Source organism: Camelus bactrianus, chromosome 1, assembly GCF_048773025.1.
Source record: "Camelus bactrianus isolate YW-2024 breed Bactrian camel chromosome 1, ASM4877302v1, whole genome shotgun sequence".
Lineage (NCBI taxonomy): Eukaryota > Metazoa > Chordata > Mammalia > Artiodactyla > Camelidae > Camelus > Camelus bactrianus.
In genome coordinates, this window is record NC_133539.1 from 80555519 (window position 1) to 80575518 (window position 20000).

Below are 20000 nucleotides of genomic sequence, written 5' to 3' on the forward strand. Positions count from 1 at the left end.
TGGAGTAACAGTATTATATCCTGATTTCACATAATTAATAAGTCCCGGGAATGTTGCGGAAACCTACAGAGTATGGGAACCTTCCATAGCCGATGACAGGATAATGTGGGGCTTTCTGAGAATTTGGATCAAAAAGGGTGTGAAGAATGATAAAAAAAAAAACCACAAATTCTTTATCTGGCTATACTCCAATCCCATTCTCTCTCTGGATGAGTTTATCCTGTGATCTGTACAGCTTTGCTACTCAAATTAGTCCACAGACCAGCAATGTCAATGTCAGTTGGGAGCCTGAACCTCGGCCCCAGACCTACTGAGTCAGAATCTGCACTTTAACAGATTCTCAGGTGAGTCCTACGCACATTAAAGGGTAACAAGCAATGACCAGAGCTCCCGAGTCACAGGCCTCAAGGACTGATTGACAGGTCATATAACTTTTATAAAGAAGGCAGACAGGACATGGGCTTCCTTAGTTAGGCTGACACTACTTCCCTCTAGAGTAAAACCACTGGCACTTTAGTTTTCAATTACATACTTAAGAACATCACTGCCAATATCAAATACAGAACTTAAAACTCTTTACAAGATTATGCTTGAGAACGGAAAATTTAAGGGTACCACCACATACAAAAAAAATGTAAGTTAGGGCTAGTATACCCTAAAGAACTGGGTGATGGGTATATGTGAGGCAATTTCTATGCCTGATTTTAAGAAAAATGTAGCTCACTGGTCACTGAATCATTCACGGCAACAGGCAGAGACCAGGAGCCGCCTGACCCTGACGGGCTGCACACACGCATGCGCACCGGTTCTTACCTGTTTGTACTCAGATTCTCTTCCAACCAATACCTGCAGAATGTAGCTGACAGGGTCGCCTTTCATTGGTGGTACCGTCTCCCATAAAATTTCACATGAATTTCCTTCTAACTGTGTTACTCGAGGTGCTGAAATACAAATTCACACATCCAAGCTCAAAATTCAAAGTATCGTATTAATAATCAATATTTTAGTACTATTAGAACCCAGAGGGAGGGTGATTGCTTGAGTCTGCCCTGAGAGGGGAATTTATTTGCCCAACCTCTTTATCAAACTAGCAAGGCACCCTTTACACAGAGAAGACACTCCACGTCTAGCAGGCCATTGGTGAAAGATCCTTTGCTCATTATCTTGTAACTGCACTTGGCCTGGATTGCATTTTTGTTGTCTTTTTTCCCGATGGCTAATGAGCACCTTCTATGCTGTTAGGTTCTCTGGGGGATACAAAAATAAGTATGATAAATACTACTTTCAAGGAAATTAAGACCTGGTTGAAGGAAGGGGTGAGAATGGTATGAAACAAGTACAGACCAAAAAACCAAAACTGTAAGGCAGATCAAAATGCAGTATAAACAACATGTTGGGGAATTCTAAGGGAGGGAAGGAAAGTCACACCTGTGGGAGAGTCTAAGGAAGGTTTGAGAAGCAGGCGACATTTGAGATGAGCCTTTAAAAGTTAGCTTACATTTGTATTTTTTTAGTTTATTTTTCACCTACTGGACACTCCTCATTCTGGTTTAAAGCTAAATTATAGTAGTTTGCAGTAAAGCCTTTAAATATTATAGAATTTTAAAATATTTTCTTATAGCTTATGATATATCTCTACAGCTTAATTCAATACATTTTTCTATTTTTAACTAGAATGTGTAACTCCTTTCTAATTTCTAATTACATGAACTCTTTAGAGGCAGTTATTTCTACCTGTAATTCTGAGAAAATAACTTATCTTAAAAAGAAAAAAAAAAAATTGGTATTAGTTGGCCAAAACTCCAAGCAATTTATGGAAAAACTAAATAAAGACTCATCAGACTAAACAGTCCTCTAGCTAAGACAGTAGTTTCCTGAATCTGAGAGAGAGAGGAAGACGACCTGCCCAAGTGCACATGTGAGGAAACTGCCCTTCTGAAGAAAACGTACCGCGACATGCAAGGGCTACGGATTTCATGTTCTGTTTTCAACAAAATGCAACTCCCCCAGCAATCACTTTCAGAGGCAAAGGTAGTGCCAGAAAGATCTCTGAAGTTAGCCGGCTGGTAAATGTGGCAAACCTTCCTGCCACAACAACAAACCTAGCAGCCAGTGTGTTCAGGAATCTCTTCTGCTACAGCTGGAAGACGGAGCTGCACAAAGCGCCAGGGCACCTCCTGCCCAGGTGACCCGGAACGCCTTCCACAGGCACATCCATTTACACTAGTATCTCAGTCACACGGAACAGCAGCTGCCAGAGCTTCTGGACTGCTGAGGGGCAGGGAAGCAGGGGGACGGCATCTACCATTAAGTACCCTGGAAGGAGCTATGGGAACCTTCACAGGATGCAAGCCAGACAGTGAGTCAGACTCTGACCCGGGTCCTGGAGGCCTTGCACCCTCCTTAACAGACTCTGCCCCGGAGGGGGCTGACAGCTCCTCTGTGTGGAGGCAGTGAGTTCAACGGCTTTGCTCCTGAGGCCAGATACATAGGAACCTTTTCAACAATCTGTGCTCACTGCCTAGCCACCCACATAGCAGCCAACCCTCACTATACCCCACGTAAGACCTGGTTCAGGTGGGCGGCTTGTCTATCTGTCAGCCTCAGAATCATTTTGGGCAGCAGCTGGAAAAATGCAAAGACAGGCAGCAGGGACCTGCGCCAGCGTCCCACTCCTGGGGAGAGGGGGGCACAGGCTCTGGAGTCCGTGGGGGGCTGGGCCTGGGCCAAGGCTGGGTGGGAAGGGCCCAGCCAGCCCCGGCTATTGCTGGCTGCCCGGCCTTGACAGTCTGCTGTGCATAAGGCAGAACTTTGGCTGAAAATGGGAGACGAGGGCTCAGCAGACCTGGTGGAGGGAGAACCTGGGTGACTGGCTTTCACTCACTCCCTGTTCCCTGTTCCCGTGAAGGGGGCAGAGAGTAAACCAGTCACTCACAAACTCAAGACAAATGCCCCAGGAGATGAGGACAGGCCCCTGCTGCGGCCTTCGAGTGGGGGAAGGGCCGTGGACCCTGCCCACCTCAGTCTCTACTTGCACCACGGGCATCCAAAGACGCATGCCAACCCCTGAAGGGAGATACTCACACCTCCCCTGGTGAACCGCCCAAAGCACTACCACCAGGAGCTCACCCCCATTCCTAACCCGACACCTGTCACTCAGGTCCGTTTCTTTTCTTTGTCCATCTATCTTCTGTGACTGCCTCACCACTAAATTATTTGTAATAAACATTTACCATACTTGAGAAGGTCATCACTGGTAGGCCCTTTTCCTTTAAGGCCTCTCATTTCCCCTAGAGAACCCACTGCCAAACCTTCTGTTTTAGAAAGTTCTTTTGATTCTATCTTGCTGATACATGAAATATGAGAAGAGTATATTTATGATCAGAATGGAGCCTCCCACTCTAAGTCCCAACATCTCCTCATTCTCACAGGAGAGCATAACCGAAGACACTGTCCACAAACCTTTGATGGTCGGGGGGATGCTCTTGGTTGTGCAGAAGGTGTAGGTTTCCGAGAAGGGCCCTTCCCCAGCCTCGCTCGCTGCTTGGATTCTGAAGGAGTAGCATGTGAATTCCGTTAGTCTCTGGACCTTGTAGGTATGGCTGGGTCCTCTGTAGATTGAAATAAACCTAGAGAAAGGAGCAGAATCCATTAGCTACCTGAACTCTTATTAGTAATGAGAAATTAATTACGATACAAATGTGGAGCAGATTAGCCCAACTTGGTAAATGCTTTTCACACTATCTGAATTAATAACCAACTAGTTGCTACGTTATGGTTAAGTTTAATGTCTCATATGTGTTCACATAAAAGAAAAACATAAATTTAAGCACATAAAGCTTAGAATGAGATCCCTTTAATTATGGTATAGATTCTAGAAACAACAGTTGTTCATGCTTTTATTTACTAACGAAAACTAGCAATTACAAATTTTTCACAATTTTTATATAATCTGATACATTAACTTCTACTCTGTACCAGGCAATGAAGTTAATACTAACTAGGTACCCGAGAAATACAATGTCCTCTTTACCAGAATTTTCTAAATAACTGAGGTTTAGCTAGAAAATTCTTTAAATTTTAACCTTTAATCTTTCCAAGAGCTTTCAAAGCCCCTTTCTCAAACTAGTAAGATGACATTTAGGATTATTCATCTTTGAGAAAATATGTAAAATGGAAAAAAAAACTGCTCAGAATCATCAGGTTAATCAAAATAACAGAAATAGCACAGGTGGCTGGACAGTTTAGATTGGCAGCTTCTGGATCCTTCTCCTCTCTGAATCAGGGCTGTTCTATACTTCTCTGCTAATTAATATTTCCATGAGACATGGACATAGAAGGTAATGAAGATAAAAAATAAGGCCTTATATTTTGTTTTCCCCCAGGGTCTTAGAAAATTAGTATCATGATGAAATTGGATTACTCAGAACTACAATATTATGTCAGCATTTGTCTTTTTATAGTTAAATGCAAAGATCTGGAAACAATATAATTTCCTATAAGTTACCCAGACCCTTTCAGACCCTGAAACTGCTGGTGCAGGGACACTTTGAGAACTGCTGTATGACTTAATCCAACCACAGTGCCTCGTTCCTACACAGGCCAACTGTTTCTCCCAGTTTCCTGTGCTTCGTCCCAGCGTCTGAGGACAGTCTGCTGTCTTCAGATACTGCTGGAAGTCCGTCAGTGATAGAATCACACAATTCAAAACGTCTCATAGGCCAATTTGGCCGAAGGGGTAAGCAGAATTTATGCATTCATTTAGCCGGCATTTCTTGAACATCTGCTGTGTGTGAGGCTCTGTGTATTCAAAGATGAATTTGACCTTGTCCCTGTGGGTTAGCTGGCCCTGTGTGTGGGCGGGGTTCTCTGATGGAGAGCAGCAGCTTTCCCATGTGCTGGAGAACAGTCCCGATGGGCGCACAGAGATTAAACAGCTTTTGCACAAAACCTGCCAGAGTCAATGCTTATCTTGAAGTGTCCATGCGTCCATCAGCCTCTGCAGTTGAGTTCCTGAGCCCTAGTCATTTCACCTATTTAATGTGGCTTCTGCTTCAACGTGTTAGGAAGCACCTTTTACTGAAGACTGAACATTTTTAATTTCAGGAAAAGACAGAGTCCAGGTTGAAACCCACAAATGCCATGGTAATCTATTTAGCGCTCCTGCCATACCACCACCTTAATGAAGATGCCCCTCGCTAATGCGAGGCAAACAGCTACCTATTAACTCAGCCTCACCCGGGCTAGAGTCCCTACCCAGAGTAACTGCCCTTAATCACACACAAAACGGAAGTCGTGGTTTAAGAAGTAAGTGTTACATCTTCACTGAAAACTTACAACAAAGCCCAGTTTTAAAAGGCGTTTGGGGAGGTCTATCAGCAACAGTGCTGCTTCCTGTCTGCGCCCTGCCCTAAGGAGGGCAAAGGAAGTCCGATACACCTGTGTAGGCAGCAGCGCTCATGCTCACGAAGACGTTTCCCGAAGCAGATTCAGTGCTCTAATTCTGTACCGTAATTGAAACTGAGCAAACAGTATATGTTCAAATAATTTCAATTTTCAAATTCATCAAAATCTGCTGTTTCTCGAATAGCTATTTTGTTCCTTTAACTTGTTTTGCTCCTGTACCACAGCGTTTTATTAATTTTTTAAAATTGCAGTCCAGTTTAGAACAAGCACTGTGGAACAGGGGATAGGAATGAAAAACTGTACAATTTTGCCATTAGAACATTTGTTTGTGTCGAGGGACAGTGCAATAAAGACAATGTCAGAACCGACCTCACAGAGCTGGTGCAAGGTGTAAGTGGGTTAGTAAAAAAGAAGTACTCAGAACAGTCTTGACAAGTAATAACCCCTCAATGTGTGTTAGTTATCATCATTTTATAATGCCGAGAAGACAGGATTTTAAAGAAATTCCACTGTCCCTTCTGAGAGGTCATCTCCATGGCTGTCGGCTGACATGGAGCTTATTTTCCTTCCTCCCAGGTGCAGGGTCGGCTGTGAGGCGAGGGGCACTGCCCTGCAGACACTGCCGTTCATCCTCTCCCACCGAGACCTGTCAGTGTAGCGCGGGCAAGGGTCTCTCTCTCCCAAAACAGGTGGGATTCAATGAGAAAGCTCATGAAACAGATCCAGTTCCTACACAGAGTAGGCTTCAAATCAGTATCTGTTGATCCTAAATTTCTTTCTACACATGCTGACAGTAACTTCTCTTTCAAACAATAAAGACCAACCAAAACAAAACAGAAGCACACAAGCCAACACGACAAGAATATAATCTTTCACCTGATTCTGTAATCACTTCCTGTCATTCCAAGAGGCAGGAGAAGGAAGAACCTTCTTTCCTCAGAGCCAGTGATTTACAGCCAGTTGCACAGTGGCCTCTCCAGGAGGCTCCGTAGGTTAACACCCCGTGGCTAGAACCACTTGGGGACAGATTAAAAATATTCATCAAATATTTGTTTTACTAAGACCAACTTAATTGTTTTCTCTCTCCTAAATCTTTTTTTTTTTAAAGACCAACTTAATTTTAAAACTCATTAAGAAGTAAGCCAGAGGCCTGTGGTGAAGGAATTACATGTGCTATACATCCCCAGACACAATGATTCAAGACCCCACATTTTAAAATGACCAAGGAGTCAAGAGCTCAGAGCACGGCTTTGCCATGAAGAGGAGGAGGAGGGCAGCAGTCACCCAGCTGTCCCACGGCTCTTCCTCCCCCTTACACTTCGTGCCGAGAGCCAGTGCTTAGACCCCACATGTGTTCATGCACCACCTGCCCTGGGATATGAGTCACAACCAGAGGCCGACAGGAGTCCTGCTGTCTTGAAGGCCCTGATCCCTATCACTTCAGAGTGCACTACCCCAAGCCCTGGGGAAAGGAGATCATCCCTGGAATGGGATCAACTAGGACTGGGGAGGACCTACAGCAGCTGGAGTGCCTACAACACCAGCAGGAGATGCGAAAACTCTGAGCTCGCAATCCCTTGACTGTTCAAGCCCAGGGGGTGGCCCAGGTGACAAGGGATGCACTACTGGGGAGTGTTTCCTCTCCTAGGCCACCCCACTGCTTGGTGAAGACTGGACCCCCTTTACTTCTCCCTCTGCCTCCCCACACGTTGGTGAGAAGCAGCGGGGCACAGATTTGCACTCAGGAAGACTGGACGCGAACCTCAGCTCTGTCCCTTACTGCAAAATCACTTGCCCCTGCTAAGCATTTCTCTGATCTGCAAAACAGGGACAGTATCCACCTCAAAGATTGTTTTAAGAGCCAAATGTGAAAATGTTGGTAAAAAACTCAGCACTGAGCTCAACATATAGAAAGAGTTCTACACAGGGTGCCCAATGGTTACAGGAGCTGTACCATGATTGCCACCAACCATCTAGTCAGGCTAAGGTGCCCTGAGGACCACTGTGGCTCTCAACGCATGCCACCCAGGCCCCTCCCACTTCCTGCCCCAGCCAGAACAGGTCCACCGGAATTTGTGATGTTCTGCTGCCATCAGTCATGACCTGCACTAGACATAGCTCTCCCCTCAGTAAGTTAATCTAATTCGGTGACCAAGAAGTATAAGTGAAATGGTCGCTGTTACTTTCATTATACAAATGCTCCTGTGCTACAGAAACACAATGAAATTATATATAGATACATAGATATATATGTAAGTATGTATAAAAATAAGTAGCAGGTGGCATGGTTCCTAGACTGTAGCACATGTTCAGTAAAGTCACTGAGTAATTTTCTATCATCAGTTCAGGCTGAGGCATATGTAGCCACAGGGACCCTCATGGTATCATAGGTCATTAAGGTCTCCGTGGAGCCCTGGGTCCGCACTGGCAGTGCCTCTGAGAGGTCGTGTACTTCATCCTCAACCCCTGCTACCTGTGGCCACATACCTTTGGAGGCATCATCCCCATGACCTAGGGCTCCTGTGAGACCACGTTAAGAGGGCAGGTGTGGAAACACCTGTGGACTCTGCTGTGGTGCAGGGGCTGAAGGCACGGTAGGTAATAATCTCTGCAGACCGCAGACTTGAGTCTGAGTTCAGGTTCAACAGCCTTGTGATCTTCAGCTCTACAGCCAAGAAAGCTGTTAGCTCCTGTGTAAAATGGGTCTGATGACAGCGGCTACCCACCCAGAGGGCTGCTGTGAGAACTCCACGGGGTAACTCAGAGAGAACCCATCACAACATACTAGCACTTGTGAGTGCCTGGTACGTACCAGTGGTTATTGTTTGCAACACTGCTATTAATGACAATGCACCCAGTTTCATGAATGATGTAACTCATTTCTCAATGCTGGAAAAGCCCAAGGATGTCCCCAGAATGGCATCCCTCCCACTTCCACGCCTTTAGGCTTTCTGGAGTTGGAGGGAAAGCTGTGCCAGTGAATACCACCCACCCTCTCCTGGTGACCCCAGGCCAAGAACTGCTGCTGAAAACAGGTCAAGATGGAGTGGTGGGTCCTACAGAAGTGCTGGCCATGAATGGAAATTTGGGCATTTTTCCACTCAGGGAAAGGAAAAACGGGAGGAATGCTCTCTTATAGTAAAACAAATATTTACTAGGAAGAGGAAACAAACAAGGCAGAACGTTTGGTAGGTCACTGAAAGTTTACAGTCTAAATGAATTCTTTGTGGCTCTGCCCCCAACTGGCTTTAGTTTTGACTGTAATATCTCCTAGAAACGAAGCATTTGAATGCTAACAAGCACACGTGGGTTTTAACGCTGGTAATTTAGCAGTGGTTTTTTAAAAAATGTCCTACGTATCTATGAATACAAAATAAATTTGCTTATTCTGCCGGCCTGTCAGAGTATTTCATGGTGGGTACAAAGATCCTGGCCACAATGGGGAGTCTGTTACCTTCACTATGAACTTGAACAAGCCGATCAGTCTCCAGGCTGTTTCCAGACACTTGGGATAATTGTCTTATTCACCTGGCAGGGCTCTTTATGAGATCCAAGTGAAAGGACCAAGGAAGTTGTAGATTCCTTATTAAATAGGCAAAACAAGATTACTGACATCTTCAAGAAATTCTTTACACCTCAGTATTTTAGGCTTTCACGTTGTGAAAGATGACATTTTTGGCCTGAAGTGCAGCTTAAGGAAAAAACTCAGATGTGTTACATCTTTAAATGTGTCTTTATTTTAAATCACTTTAGAGGAAAATGATGATATACAAAGAACTTAATTTAAAAATCTGGGTGGGAAGGGACAGACTGGGATTTTAAAATGTAGAATAGATAAACAAGATTATACTGTATAGCACAGGGAAATATATACAGGATCTTATGGTAGCTCACAGTGAAAAAAAATGTGACAATAAAATCTGTTTCCTTCAGACAGTTTCGTTTCGAAAGAAACATCTAAGAATACTCTGGATGGCTTATAACAAATTCGCAGTAGAAAATATGAGACAATGCTAAGGTTTGTGTGTTTACTTCGTTGTTGCTATCTTATAATCCCCAGGCCCACTGCAGGCCAACAACTGCCCATTAATATTAATCCCTCAAAATATCTAACCTGCTGACCTCAAATGGTCTGTGGTCTACAAACAGCTGCAAATGGCACGCTTCAAAACATCACAAACTAACAGCTTTAAGAAGCTCAATGCAGCTGCACCTTAACAATGACATGTCACTGTCTTTATCTTAACTCCCCTGGGCTCCACAGACTGTGTGTGCGTGGACCTGCTCCATGACTGAGGTGATGTTTGGGAATGGAGGATGTCAAAACAGGAATGGAGAGCCTGTGACCTCAGTCCACCCAGAACACTGAGTCCTGCCATGTCTACGCAGATGCAAGTGGCAGCAGATGGCATCACGTGGGGACACCTGAGGTGAGGAAGGTGCCTTTCTGAAACTGGTTTGGATGTTGCTGAGTCCCAGTTTGCAGACTGAGCACTCAAGTGCCAAGAGCGATTCCCGAAAGACCAATGAGAAAATGAGTTAATTTCCTACCCCATGTCCCCAGCCATACACGGAACTCCTGGCTTGTGAGTAATCAGGCTGCAATACTTTTTGGTTTTGATCTTTTGTATGCTCCTTTTCCAAGAAATGTCACTATAGCTACTGGTGAAACTCTTTACATAGAATGAAATTCCTATTTCTAATTTTGTTTACACTGCACTTAATTGATACATTTTAAAGGGGATTTTTTTTATATTCAGAGGAAGGATGACTAGACTCTCGAAAGACCACCTGAGAACCTTGAAACTTTCCATTCCTTTCCTTTGCTTTCAAACACGTGCAGGGACTCTCACCTTCAAGCATACTCTTCCCAGAGTCTTCCAAATTTCCATTAGCCCACTTTTACTTTGGTGGCCTTGCCTCAATCTTCCCTCACTTAGGAAAAAGCTATCCAATTCCATTGTTACTTATTTATTTTTAAATAGAAATTCCATTTTAAAGAGAAGAAAAAAACTGTAATCTGAATTCTACTTCGGGTCTAATTAAGATCTCAAATAGTTCATTTACCATCTCTCACCTCTTCCTGTGCTCAGAATATTTTAGCCTGAAACTGCATAAGCTAGCAATAGTTTTTTTTTTTTCAGGATGAATTTTTGTACTTTTTCATAAGAAATAAAAATGTTTTTTTCCATTAGGTGGGAACTGGAGACAGGCATCACTAGCTCCATTTTGTAGAGGGAGAAACTAAGGCCAAAAAAAGTTAAGGGACATGCCTCCAAGTCGCCTAGGAACTCGGGAACAGATCTGGAATTATAACAGAGATTTGACACTCCTGCAAGAACCACAGTTGCCTTCTGGTTATTAAAGGTAATATAAAAATGCCATTTATCCAAAAAGGGTGATCATGTGAATTGGGGACCATTCAAGAGAAGCAACGGAAACTAATACTGAGGGCCTTCTGTGGGCGCTGAGCTGTGTTACATCGATTTCATTTATTTCAGCGACACACTCTGAGGAATATAGGCAGGAGTTTGTTCTGTAACAGGCGTACATTAAGTTCACCCCCCCCGTCACTTTTATTAGTTGCCTAGTGTGTGCTTCTTCAGGGTTTCTTCATGCAGATTATTTTCTGTCCCTCACTAACAGAAAACAGGCAGTCATACTGTACACATTACAAAGCCCCTCCAATTTCGCTGGCTGAAGGGAGAAGTGTCATGGGCACAAGGGCTGAGTTAAACGGAGAGCAAGGGGCAACCACCCACTCTACTTAGAGCCCTCTCCCTCATCTGCATTTTGCTGGAGACTTGTTTTAAAATACATTGGCTGTCTGACTAAACCTGAACAGATGAACCATAAGTGCATTCCTGGAACCCAAGTTCCTCTTGCCTCCGTGCTGTGTACAAGTATCAGGGACACGGATCCGCAGGGTCAGAACAAGAATTGGCATCAACTAAAATTCTGTTAGGGCAGCACAACATCTCATTTCAATAACACAAACAGATGCATCTTCAAAATCATTGTTACAGCATTATAATCTTAAAATGTACGAGCTGATCTTGTTATTCTAATCCCTGTATCAGGTTAATGCAGCATTATGAAAGTGTTTACTTTGCTTATATATTTTTCTTGCATACACAGGAACCAAAGACATTCAGATCTGCGCTAGATCTGTTAATAATAATAGACTTAATCATGCTACAGCCAAACTAATATAACTTTTGTTTTTCTGTTGAAATTAAATAAAACTTCTTGTGCTGTCTGCTCATTTTTTCATGTTAATTTATTTTCTCAGCAAGATAAGCTCCTTACAGGCAGGCCACATACCTCACAAGACCTGGCACACTGCAAAAATTTAAAAGAAAACTGATGACTGAGTGATCGTAATCTAACTGCTAGGGATAAACTTAGTCCTATAAATATAAAGCACTGCTTTGAGGCTGCTGTATAAATATGTAGTCAGTGACCTTGGACTGGGAATCTTGTGGGTCAAAATCTTGAATACATGGGAAACAAATGTCCTGATCAAGGGGAAAAATTTCCCAACCAGCAAGTCTAGGTCATCTGGACGATTGCTGGGTTGATTCACCTTGAGGATTTGGGCAAGATGCCCTTCTGGGACCCCTTTTATTTACATGCAGTAGCCCCAGATTAAAAAAGAAAAAATCCACGTGTAAAAGTACTAGAAAGAAGCATTTACATGGAGGTTTGTTTCTGTGCTTTGGAAATTGTATCCTCTGTTTCCACCCAGTCCTGAGTCCTTACCACTAAGTCTCTCCAGCATGAGGCTGTAAGATGGGGATCCTTTTAAGATTCACTCAACTTGTCACCTTCTCTAATAAGGCTCCTCCATTCATTTAATTTCAGGGCTAAAATACATGCCATTCTTCTGTCTTCCCTCAGTATTCTGTGCATGTGCCAATCTGTAAACCTTCCACACCATGATTTGCTTGAAAGTATCTGTCTGTTCCACCTGTCCCCCACCAGACTGTGAGCCCTTCAGGGAAGGGATCTATCTCGGTCTTCTTTGTCTATTCAGTGCTTAAGCACAGCATAGTTCCCTTCTTTGTAATAATCTTAAGTGGAAATCAACTTATCAAAAACAGTACATTGTTTTACTTAGATGGTGGAAAGCTTTGCTAGAAGTTCTATTACCACAGAAAATATTTCACTTTTTAGTCAAGAACTAAATAATGTAAATTAAGCTCTCAATGCCTGGCACTCTGTAGGTGCTCAATAAATAGTAGTTTCCTTTAGAAAGTTTGAAAATATACTTTTAGCTGAACAGTATACTTAGAAATCTTTGAGTCATTTCAGATATTTTGATTGTGAGATATAAAAATAAACATAATATGATCTAGCACATTACAGATGCAAACAAAGCCTTAGCGCTTTTGGATATTAAGTGGTTACTCTTAAGGAAAGTTAGTATCTTTTCATTTTCTTATTTGTCAAAAGCAGAAGCTAAAATATGAAGAAAAAAGAGATAAAATGCCCTAATCAGTTACAAAAGATACCTTTTTATTGAGGATTTAGCTCACAAATAATCTACAAAGATTCACTGCTTTAGGTAAAAAGGGGGGAAGGACCTCAGAGTTCATCTTACTGTTCAATCCCTTTATTTTGTAGACAAGGAAAAAGTGGGACCAATAGTTTAGCAGCTAAAATCAACTCAGCTCTTTAATCTAATTGCCAAGCGTGGAGTTATTCATGCTCATTGTGCTTCTGCTGCAAAACATGTTTTAAGACTCAGACACCAGCTGTTCTCCTCTCAAATGCCCAGTGACTGGTGAGCCAAGTGGACATGGCAAAAGAAGTATTTTGAGACAGCTAAGAAAGTATATTAAAAACCACAATCAGACCTAACTCTGGTTCTCACCTTGGCCACAGCAGGATGTATAATATTTTTGCTACATCCATAATGGGAACTTATTAGTGGTTAAGGAAATCAACACACAGGCTAAAGAATGTGCGCGCTTTTCCCAAAAGCCACAACTAGAAACCATGCTCGCAACCACAAGTTCAATGAAAAAGACAGCTGCCTCTTTGGAAGAAAACGCTGTTCCTTTCACTGAACAGGCCAGACCCAAGTCCGAAAAGAACCTCAAGGGTACAAGAACTGAGAAAGACCAGGCTAATAGCGAGTATTATGGTCTACTCAACTCAAAGTGTTTCTCCCCGACCCTCATGAGTCGGGAGTCAAAGTTAAAGGCTTGGATTCATGGGGCCGCTCACCACAAGAGTTCAGTTTCAAGACACTATGGAATGTCATCTTCAAACTCAAATTAGACCAAGTTTCATTCTATTTAAATCCCAGGAAAATAATTCCACTAATAGAATGAAAATTTATTATGCTCTATATTCCCATCGCTTTAATAACTTCTGGGAGCACTGACAAAATTAATTTTAAAAAGATAAATTTGGACTCTAGCTCATAAAATTAAGAAAAACACTGTTCCTAATGCTAAGTTTTCTTAAACTGCCATTTAGGCAAGTCATTTATTTGATTAACAAGGCTGGCCTTGGGCTTTGTTTTTTTTTTTTTTTTTTTTTTTTTTAAGGAAAGAGCAAGTATTGATTACTAGATTCTGCTATTTTCTGTCTGACATATTTAATTGTCTCACAACAGCATACATATTTGGACCAGTGCTCATGGAGCTTTTTGTTCTAAGTCTCTGTATGAGTCACCTCAGGTGGCTTACCCTGCACAGGGCAGGACCGCAGCGTGACGGGGATGGCAGGTGTGGTGGGGAACGGTCACTCTCCCCACATTCTTGGAGGTTAACAGTAGAGGCAGCTGCATGGGGAAGTCAGGAGGTGCTGGCTCTAGTTTCAGTTTTGTTACCAGCTTCAACAACGTTGCTGGGCTTCACTTGTTCTAAACAGTACAACTAGAAAGCATTCTCTAAGGAAGGTTCTCCCCAACACCAATGCAAGCCAAAAGCCCAGGAAAAAAATGTAGACTATTTTACAAATTTTCCTAAATGCTAGCTTTATATATTTATCCTGATTTCTTTTAGTCTGTAATTCCTGTTCCTGCCAGTAAGGTCCATGAGTCTCCTACCAGTAAAATAATGAGCCCATGAAAATGCATCCAAGAGCACACAGCACAGCAAGATGAATGATCTTGTCTATGAATGAGTATGAATTTAATCTCTAATGAGCCACCCCAAAAGTAGCGTTACTTTCTCCACGTTTTCTATACTAGGACCAATGTCCAAAAGGACAATCACTTTTTGTTCTTCTAAGTCAAACTATTGTGTTTGCCAGGTCCTCCAAAGTCAAGTTCAAATGTTACTTGTTTCAGAAAGCTGTTCCTGATCTTTGTGACCAAATGTTCTCTGCATGTTTTCCCCTATGTCTGCCCCCCTTCAAACTCCTAGAGCACTTTTCTCCAATGGCACTAATGTTCCACAACTATTTGCAGGTCGATATTACGCTCCCAGAGATGGAGGCAGGGCCTGGTTTTTGTTCTTGATCTTGGTCTCCATGGAAGGCCCAGCTCACACAGTGCCTTCCACACAGCAGGACTCCACTGCTCTGACATGACTCAGAGCCCTCAAGCACAGAGCAGAGGTGGAGGTTGGACAGGGATTCTGTGCTAACTAGAACCAGTTCCCCGTGGAAAAGAGCAGGATACTATGCTGCTCGAAGAGGAAAGACAGAAATACTTCTGCCCCACGCTGTTCGAACTTTGGCAGGTGTGCCCCGGGAAGGAGCAGCCTGTGTCTACGCCACCGGGCGGTCGTGGTTTTGTGGTCATCTCTCACTTCCTTCAGCTGATTCTCTCTTTTGAACTTCTGAGAACAGAATTTGCTGTTATTAACTTTTGCTCTGCAGCTGAATTATTCCCAAATACATTCAGCCGCCCATCTTCTGGGAGGCCATTTTCAGAGGAAATGGAGCTAGGTTAAATAAATACTACGTGAAAGGCTGGATTTGATTTCTGTAGACAAGAGTGTTTCCTGAGCATGGAGTCTTAAAAAGAATCTCCTATTTGCTCCGGTTAATTTGATATCACACTGCTCACAGTCAGAGTACAACCCTCATCTGTACATCAGCACAGCTATTTCAGATCGGTAAACATGTTTGTCCCGATGGTCACTGAATATTTAAAGAGGTTAATATCTCTTTCTGGGTCTTATTTCCCTCTGCACTCGTGACTAACATAACACTATTACACAGTGTGGACTTGAATTTGGCCATTTTCTTTTTAGATAATTTCCCTCTGTTATCTGGCCTTATGAAAGAAAAAACACATATATCATCACATGGAGGGAAATCAGGACCTTTAGAATGTTAATTTAGAAAATTCCAAATGGAGAATGAAGGATACAACTTTGTGTACAAAATGTAGAACCCAAATACACAGGAAGTCTTTGGACAAGGAGGAAGAGCATTTCAGAGGACAAATGAACAAGATTTCATCCGGCAAGCCGAAGCCATAGGATTTTCTCGCGTACCCTCGTGCCTCACCTCTTGTTTCTGTCCTCCAGCTGCAGCGTGTACACCATGTCGTCAGCAGCATGGGTCTTGGCGTTACTGTCTCCCCATTTCAGCTTCAGGCTCTGAGGCCCGGCAGCAGCACACTCGAGCCTAGGAGGCAAGGGTGGTAACGGCCGGGTTTTTGCTTTAATGAATTGACTGAACGGCCCAGCTCCAATTTCATTTATGGCCTGAATTCTGATCCTGGAAAAAGGGGAAAAAACACAAATGTTGTAGATTTAAGAAGCAGTCATTCCTTATTCGAAATAAACACTGTGTGGCAAGTTTCTTACTTGTCCCTATACGCAGTATCATGGAATAAAGGAAAACGAGTTAAAATAATTCAAGACAGAAAGAGAAACGGGCAGCCTGGGGGACAGATGAGCCTCTCCATTCCAAAAAATAGCCCCCAAAAGTGCATTAGCAAGATAACCCTTTGTTCTTTAATTAAGGGAAAAAAAATAGAAGAGAAAGAAAGAAAAGAACTGTTGTCTAAGGGAAGACATTCTCAAGACTTACTTTTACATTTTGTTCTGGCCACCCTTTAGCTAGCTCAAAGTCAGTTTTGGAAGTAAGTGAGCAATAAAAAAAAAATAAATGAGGTAAGAGAATAAGAGAGTCTCCTTCAGAGTTCGAAACAAAGGACAACAGCTCTTCAACAGGGCATTTCTCCTCCCTGTCTCCAGGCTCACCCAACAATCTCTGCTAGTCCTTAACCAAAGCTAACAGAGTGTCATTCAGACATGCAAAAATCTTACCTAGATGTTTACTACGTGCAGCGTTATGGGTAACAAAGATATATTACACTGCTCTCATGGTCTAGGAATTTTAAGTCAATTATTTAAGATATATAAAACAATGCCCTGCTATTATTCCTATTTTTCTTGTTCCTCTACTTCCTTACTAGTTGACTGAAACAGTTCTCCAGGGTCATCACACAACACACTGATGGCACTGCCTGTCTTCATTCTCAACGTCCCTTCCCGCAGCGACGGCATGTTGCTGGAGCTTGTTTCCTCCTGGCATTCAGCAGCCTGCAGACCCCTGCAGAGGCCTTCCTCCTCTGTTCTCAGGCTGAAAGTCTCACACACGCCCCCACCCCACCCTCTGCTCTCTCTCCTGTACCATATGGTCAGTTCCCTCAGTAACCTCAGCATTTTTACAGCTTCATCCGCTTAAGATCTTTCCCAGGTCTGCATCTCCTCCACCACCTCATGCCTCATTACTAGGCCTCCAGTGGAAACTTGCACCCAGACCCCTTGCTAGGTACAAAGGCATCTTACTGAGCTGTATGAGCAGTGTGGTGTCACTGACTCTAAAACTTTCAACATGTAAACTTGATTTGAGCTTGAAACAGTGTTTCAAAACACATGATAAAAAATACAAAGAGGTAAATGCTCAGGGAACAGGTTAGTTTAAAATATTCTTATAATTTAGTTTTACGTACTTCTCACTTACAGCAATTATTACTTATACTTAAACAGAAAATTTAGGTATTGCCTAAATTCATCAAAGGATCTCAAATTAATCTTAATTCTGTAAATCTAAAATTACATAATTCAGCAAGTCAATTTAATAACATGTCTGTAAAGCGTTAAGAAGAAAAAACACAATAGATTAATTCCAGGTGAGATGGGGTAAGCACACTCTCTCCTCTCTCCCCTGAAGAATGCAGCTATTAAACCTGGACAAAATAAATGAAGCAGCTATTTAAGAATTCCAAAAAGGAAATAGCAGGAGGATTTGGGGAAGAATCTGAACTACCACCAAAGCAGCAGTGAATGCATCATTTTCTTCCCCTCCATTATCCCCCAGACTGGACTCAATGCAGCCTAAAATCCAGAAGTGGACAACTGCATGGACAGAGAGCTTTAGGAGAAGCCTGGCTCGAAAAAAGAAAAGGTCTCTGAACGGTCAGAGTGAACAGGGGAAAATCCTTCAATCCTCCTTTTTTCCCTTCTTTTCTGCATTCCCTCATTCCCTAGCCCTTAGCTAATTCCATCATATTAACAGCCTGAAGAAGAAAAACCACATGATCATATCAACCGATTCAGCAAAAGCATCTGATGAAATCAAAACATACATTCATAATAAAAATTCTCAGCCAACTATGGATAGAAGGGAACTTTCTTAACCTGAAAACGGCATTTATAGAAAGATCAACAGTTAACATTACACTTAATATTGAAAGACTAAATGAAAGGTCAGCAACAAAGCAAGGACGTCTACTCTTACCACTCCTATTGAACATCAGGTACTACAAAGTCCCTGCCAGTGGGGGAAGAAAAAGGCACAGAGATGGGAAATAAAGAAACAAACTGCAACACTGCTGAGACTGTTAAAGACCACCTAAATAGAGGCGCACAGTGACCATGAATTGGAAGACTCTACACAGAAAGAATATCCATTCTCCCCAAATTGATCTATAAATGTAATGCAATTCTAATAGAATTCCAGCAGGATTCTTCTTAGAATAGATAAGCTGATTCTAAAAGTTATGTGGCAAGGTAAAGGAACTAAAATTGCCAACACAAATTTGAAAAGTAAGAATAAAGTTGGAAGAATCACACTACTTGATTTAGAGCTTACTGTAAAAACTACAGTCATCAAGATAGTGTGGTACTGGTAAAGGGAGAGACACAAAGATCAACAGAATAGAGATTCCAGAAATAGATCCACATAAATATGACCAATAGATTTTCGACAAACGTGTGAAAGTAATTCAATGAAGAATGAACAGTCTTTCTAAAGTGGTATTGGAACAATTGGCTATCGAAAGGAAAAATAAACTTCAATAATCTAAACCTCATATTTAATTCAAAATTTAACTCAGAATGTATCATAGATCTAAAAGTAGAATGTAAAATATAAAACTTTTAAGAAAAAAAAACATGAGAAAATATTTGTTGCTTAGAATTAAAGAGCTTTTAGATACGATGTGAAAAGCATGATCCATAAAAGAAAAAAAACTGAAAAACTGGATTTCATCAAAATTGAACAGTTTTGCACTTTTGGAGAATGAGGACAAGCTACAGAGAAAAATATCTACAAATTATATATTTGACAAAGGAATTGTACCCAGAATGTGTAAGACCGCTCAAAACTCAACAGTAACCAAACAACCCAATTAAAAGATAAGCAAAAGACTGGAACATACATTCCACCAAAGAGGATATATACGTGGCAAATAAGCACACGAAAAGATGTTTAACATCATTAGCCATTAGGAAAAATGAAAATTAAAACTACATTGAAGTACCACTATATCCCTATTAAAATGGTTAAAATAAAAAGTGCTTAATAGGATAAGGAACAACTGAAAGTCTCATATTTTGCTGGTGCAAAATGCAAAGTGTATTATAACAACATTGGAAAACTTTTTTTTTAAAGTTTCTTATAAACTTTAACATTAACTTATCATTATGACCCAGCAATCCCACTTCTTGGGCTTTACTCTAGAGAAATGAAAAGTTTATGTTTACACAAAAACCTGCACATAAATGTTTATATATCAGCTCAATACATAACCCCAAACTGGATGAATATCTGCCTCACTGTCTGGAACGCAGTAAACACTTATCTCTGATAAAGTATAGCAAAAATTCCATTATGAAGAGACTTACTTTTCCCAGAGTCTATTATACTAAGGCTACACCAGGTCTCTTGTAGATAAGGCAATGTCAGGTTCTCAACATAACACTCAAAGACTACAATAAACTCTTCTTGTCTCCCAACAAGAGTCTTGTAAAATAGCCGTATGGTATTAATATAAGAGTTTTTTTTTTCTTACGATTGGAAAAGAAATTTTTCTGCAACTGGAGAGGAAAAATCTTTTTTAAAAACTGGTCATCAGGGTGGTAGAAATTGCCTTTTTTTCCCTACTTAGGAAAAGGGAATTAAGCCAGACTTTGTCTTAGTCTTTTTTCAATGGTGTACAAATTCCCTCACTTACAAGGTTTATATTAATGTCTTTCTACTGTCCAGACTGCCATTCTTTCCCGTTATTCTGGGCACGGGTACGCCTAGAGCTCAGAGGTCAAGACGGAATTCCTTCCACCTGCCTGCCTATTGTCCTCCAGAGCCAAGCTCACTTTGTTTTCAAGGTGATCCTA

At 41.9% G+C, this 20000-nt stretch overlaps 1 protein-coding gene across 4 annotated transcripts in view; it reads right to left on the bottom strand.

The window, feature by feature from the left end:
• Positions 1–20000, bottom strand: part of FNDC3B (fibronectin type III domain containing 3B) — a 312085-nt gene that overhangs the window by 11945 nt on the left and 280140 nt on the right. For all 4 annotated transcript variants that reach the window (XM_074367878.1, XM_074367872.1, XM_074367879.1 and 1 more), the window contains 3 exons: positions 15880–16092; positions 3463–3629; positions 814–941 (listed from right to left, as the gene is read on the bottom strand). In XM_074367878.1, coding sequence (XP_074223979.1) covers positions 814–941; positions 3463–3629; positions 15880–16092 — 508 coding nt within the window. The remainder of the gene's footprint in view (positions 1–813; positions 942–3462; positions 3630–15879; positions 16093–20000) is intronic.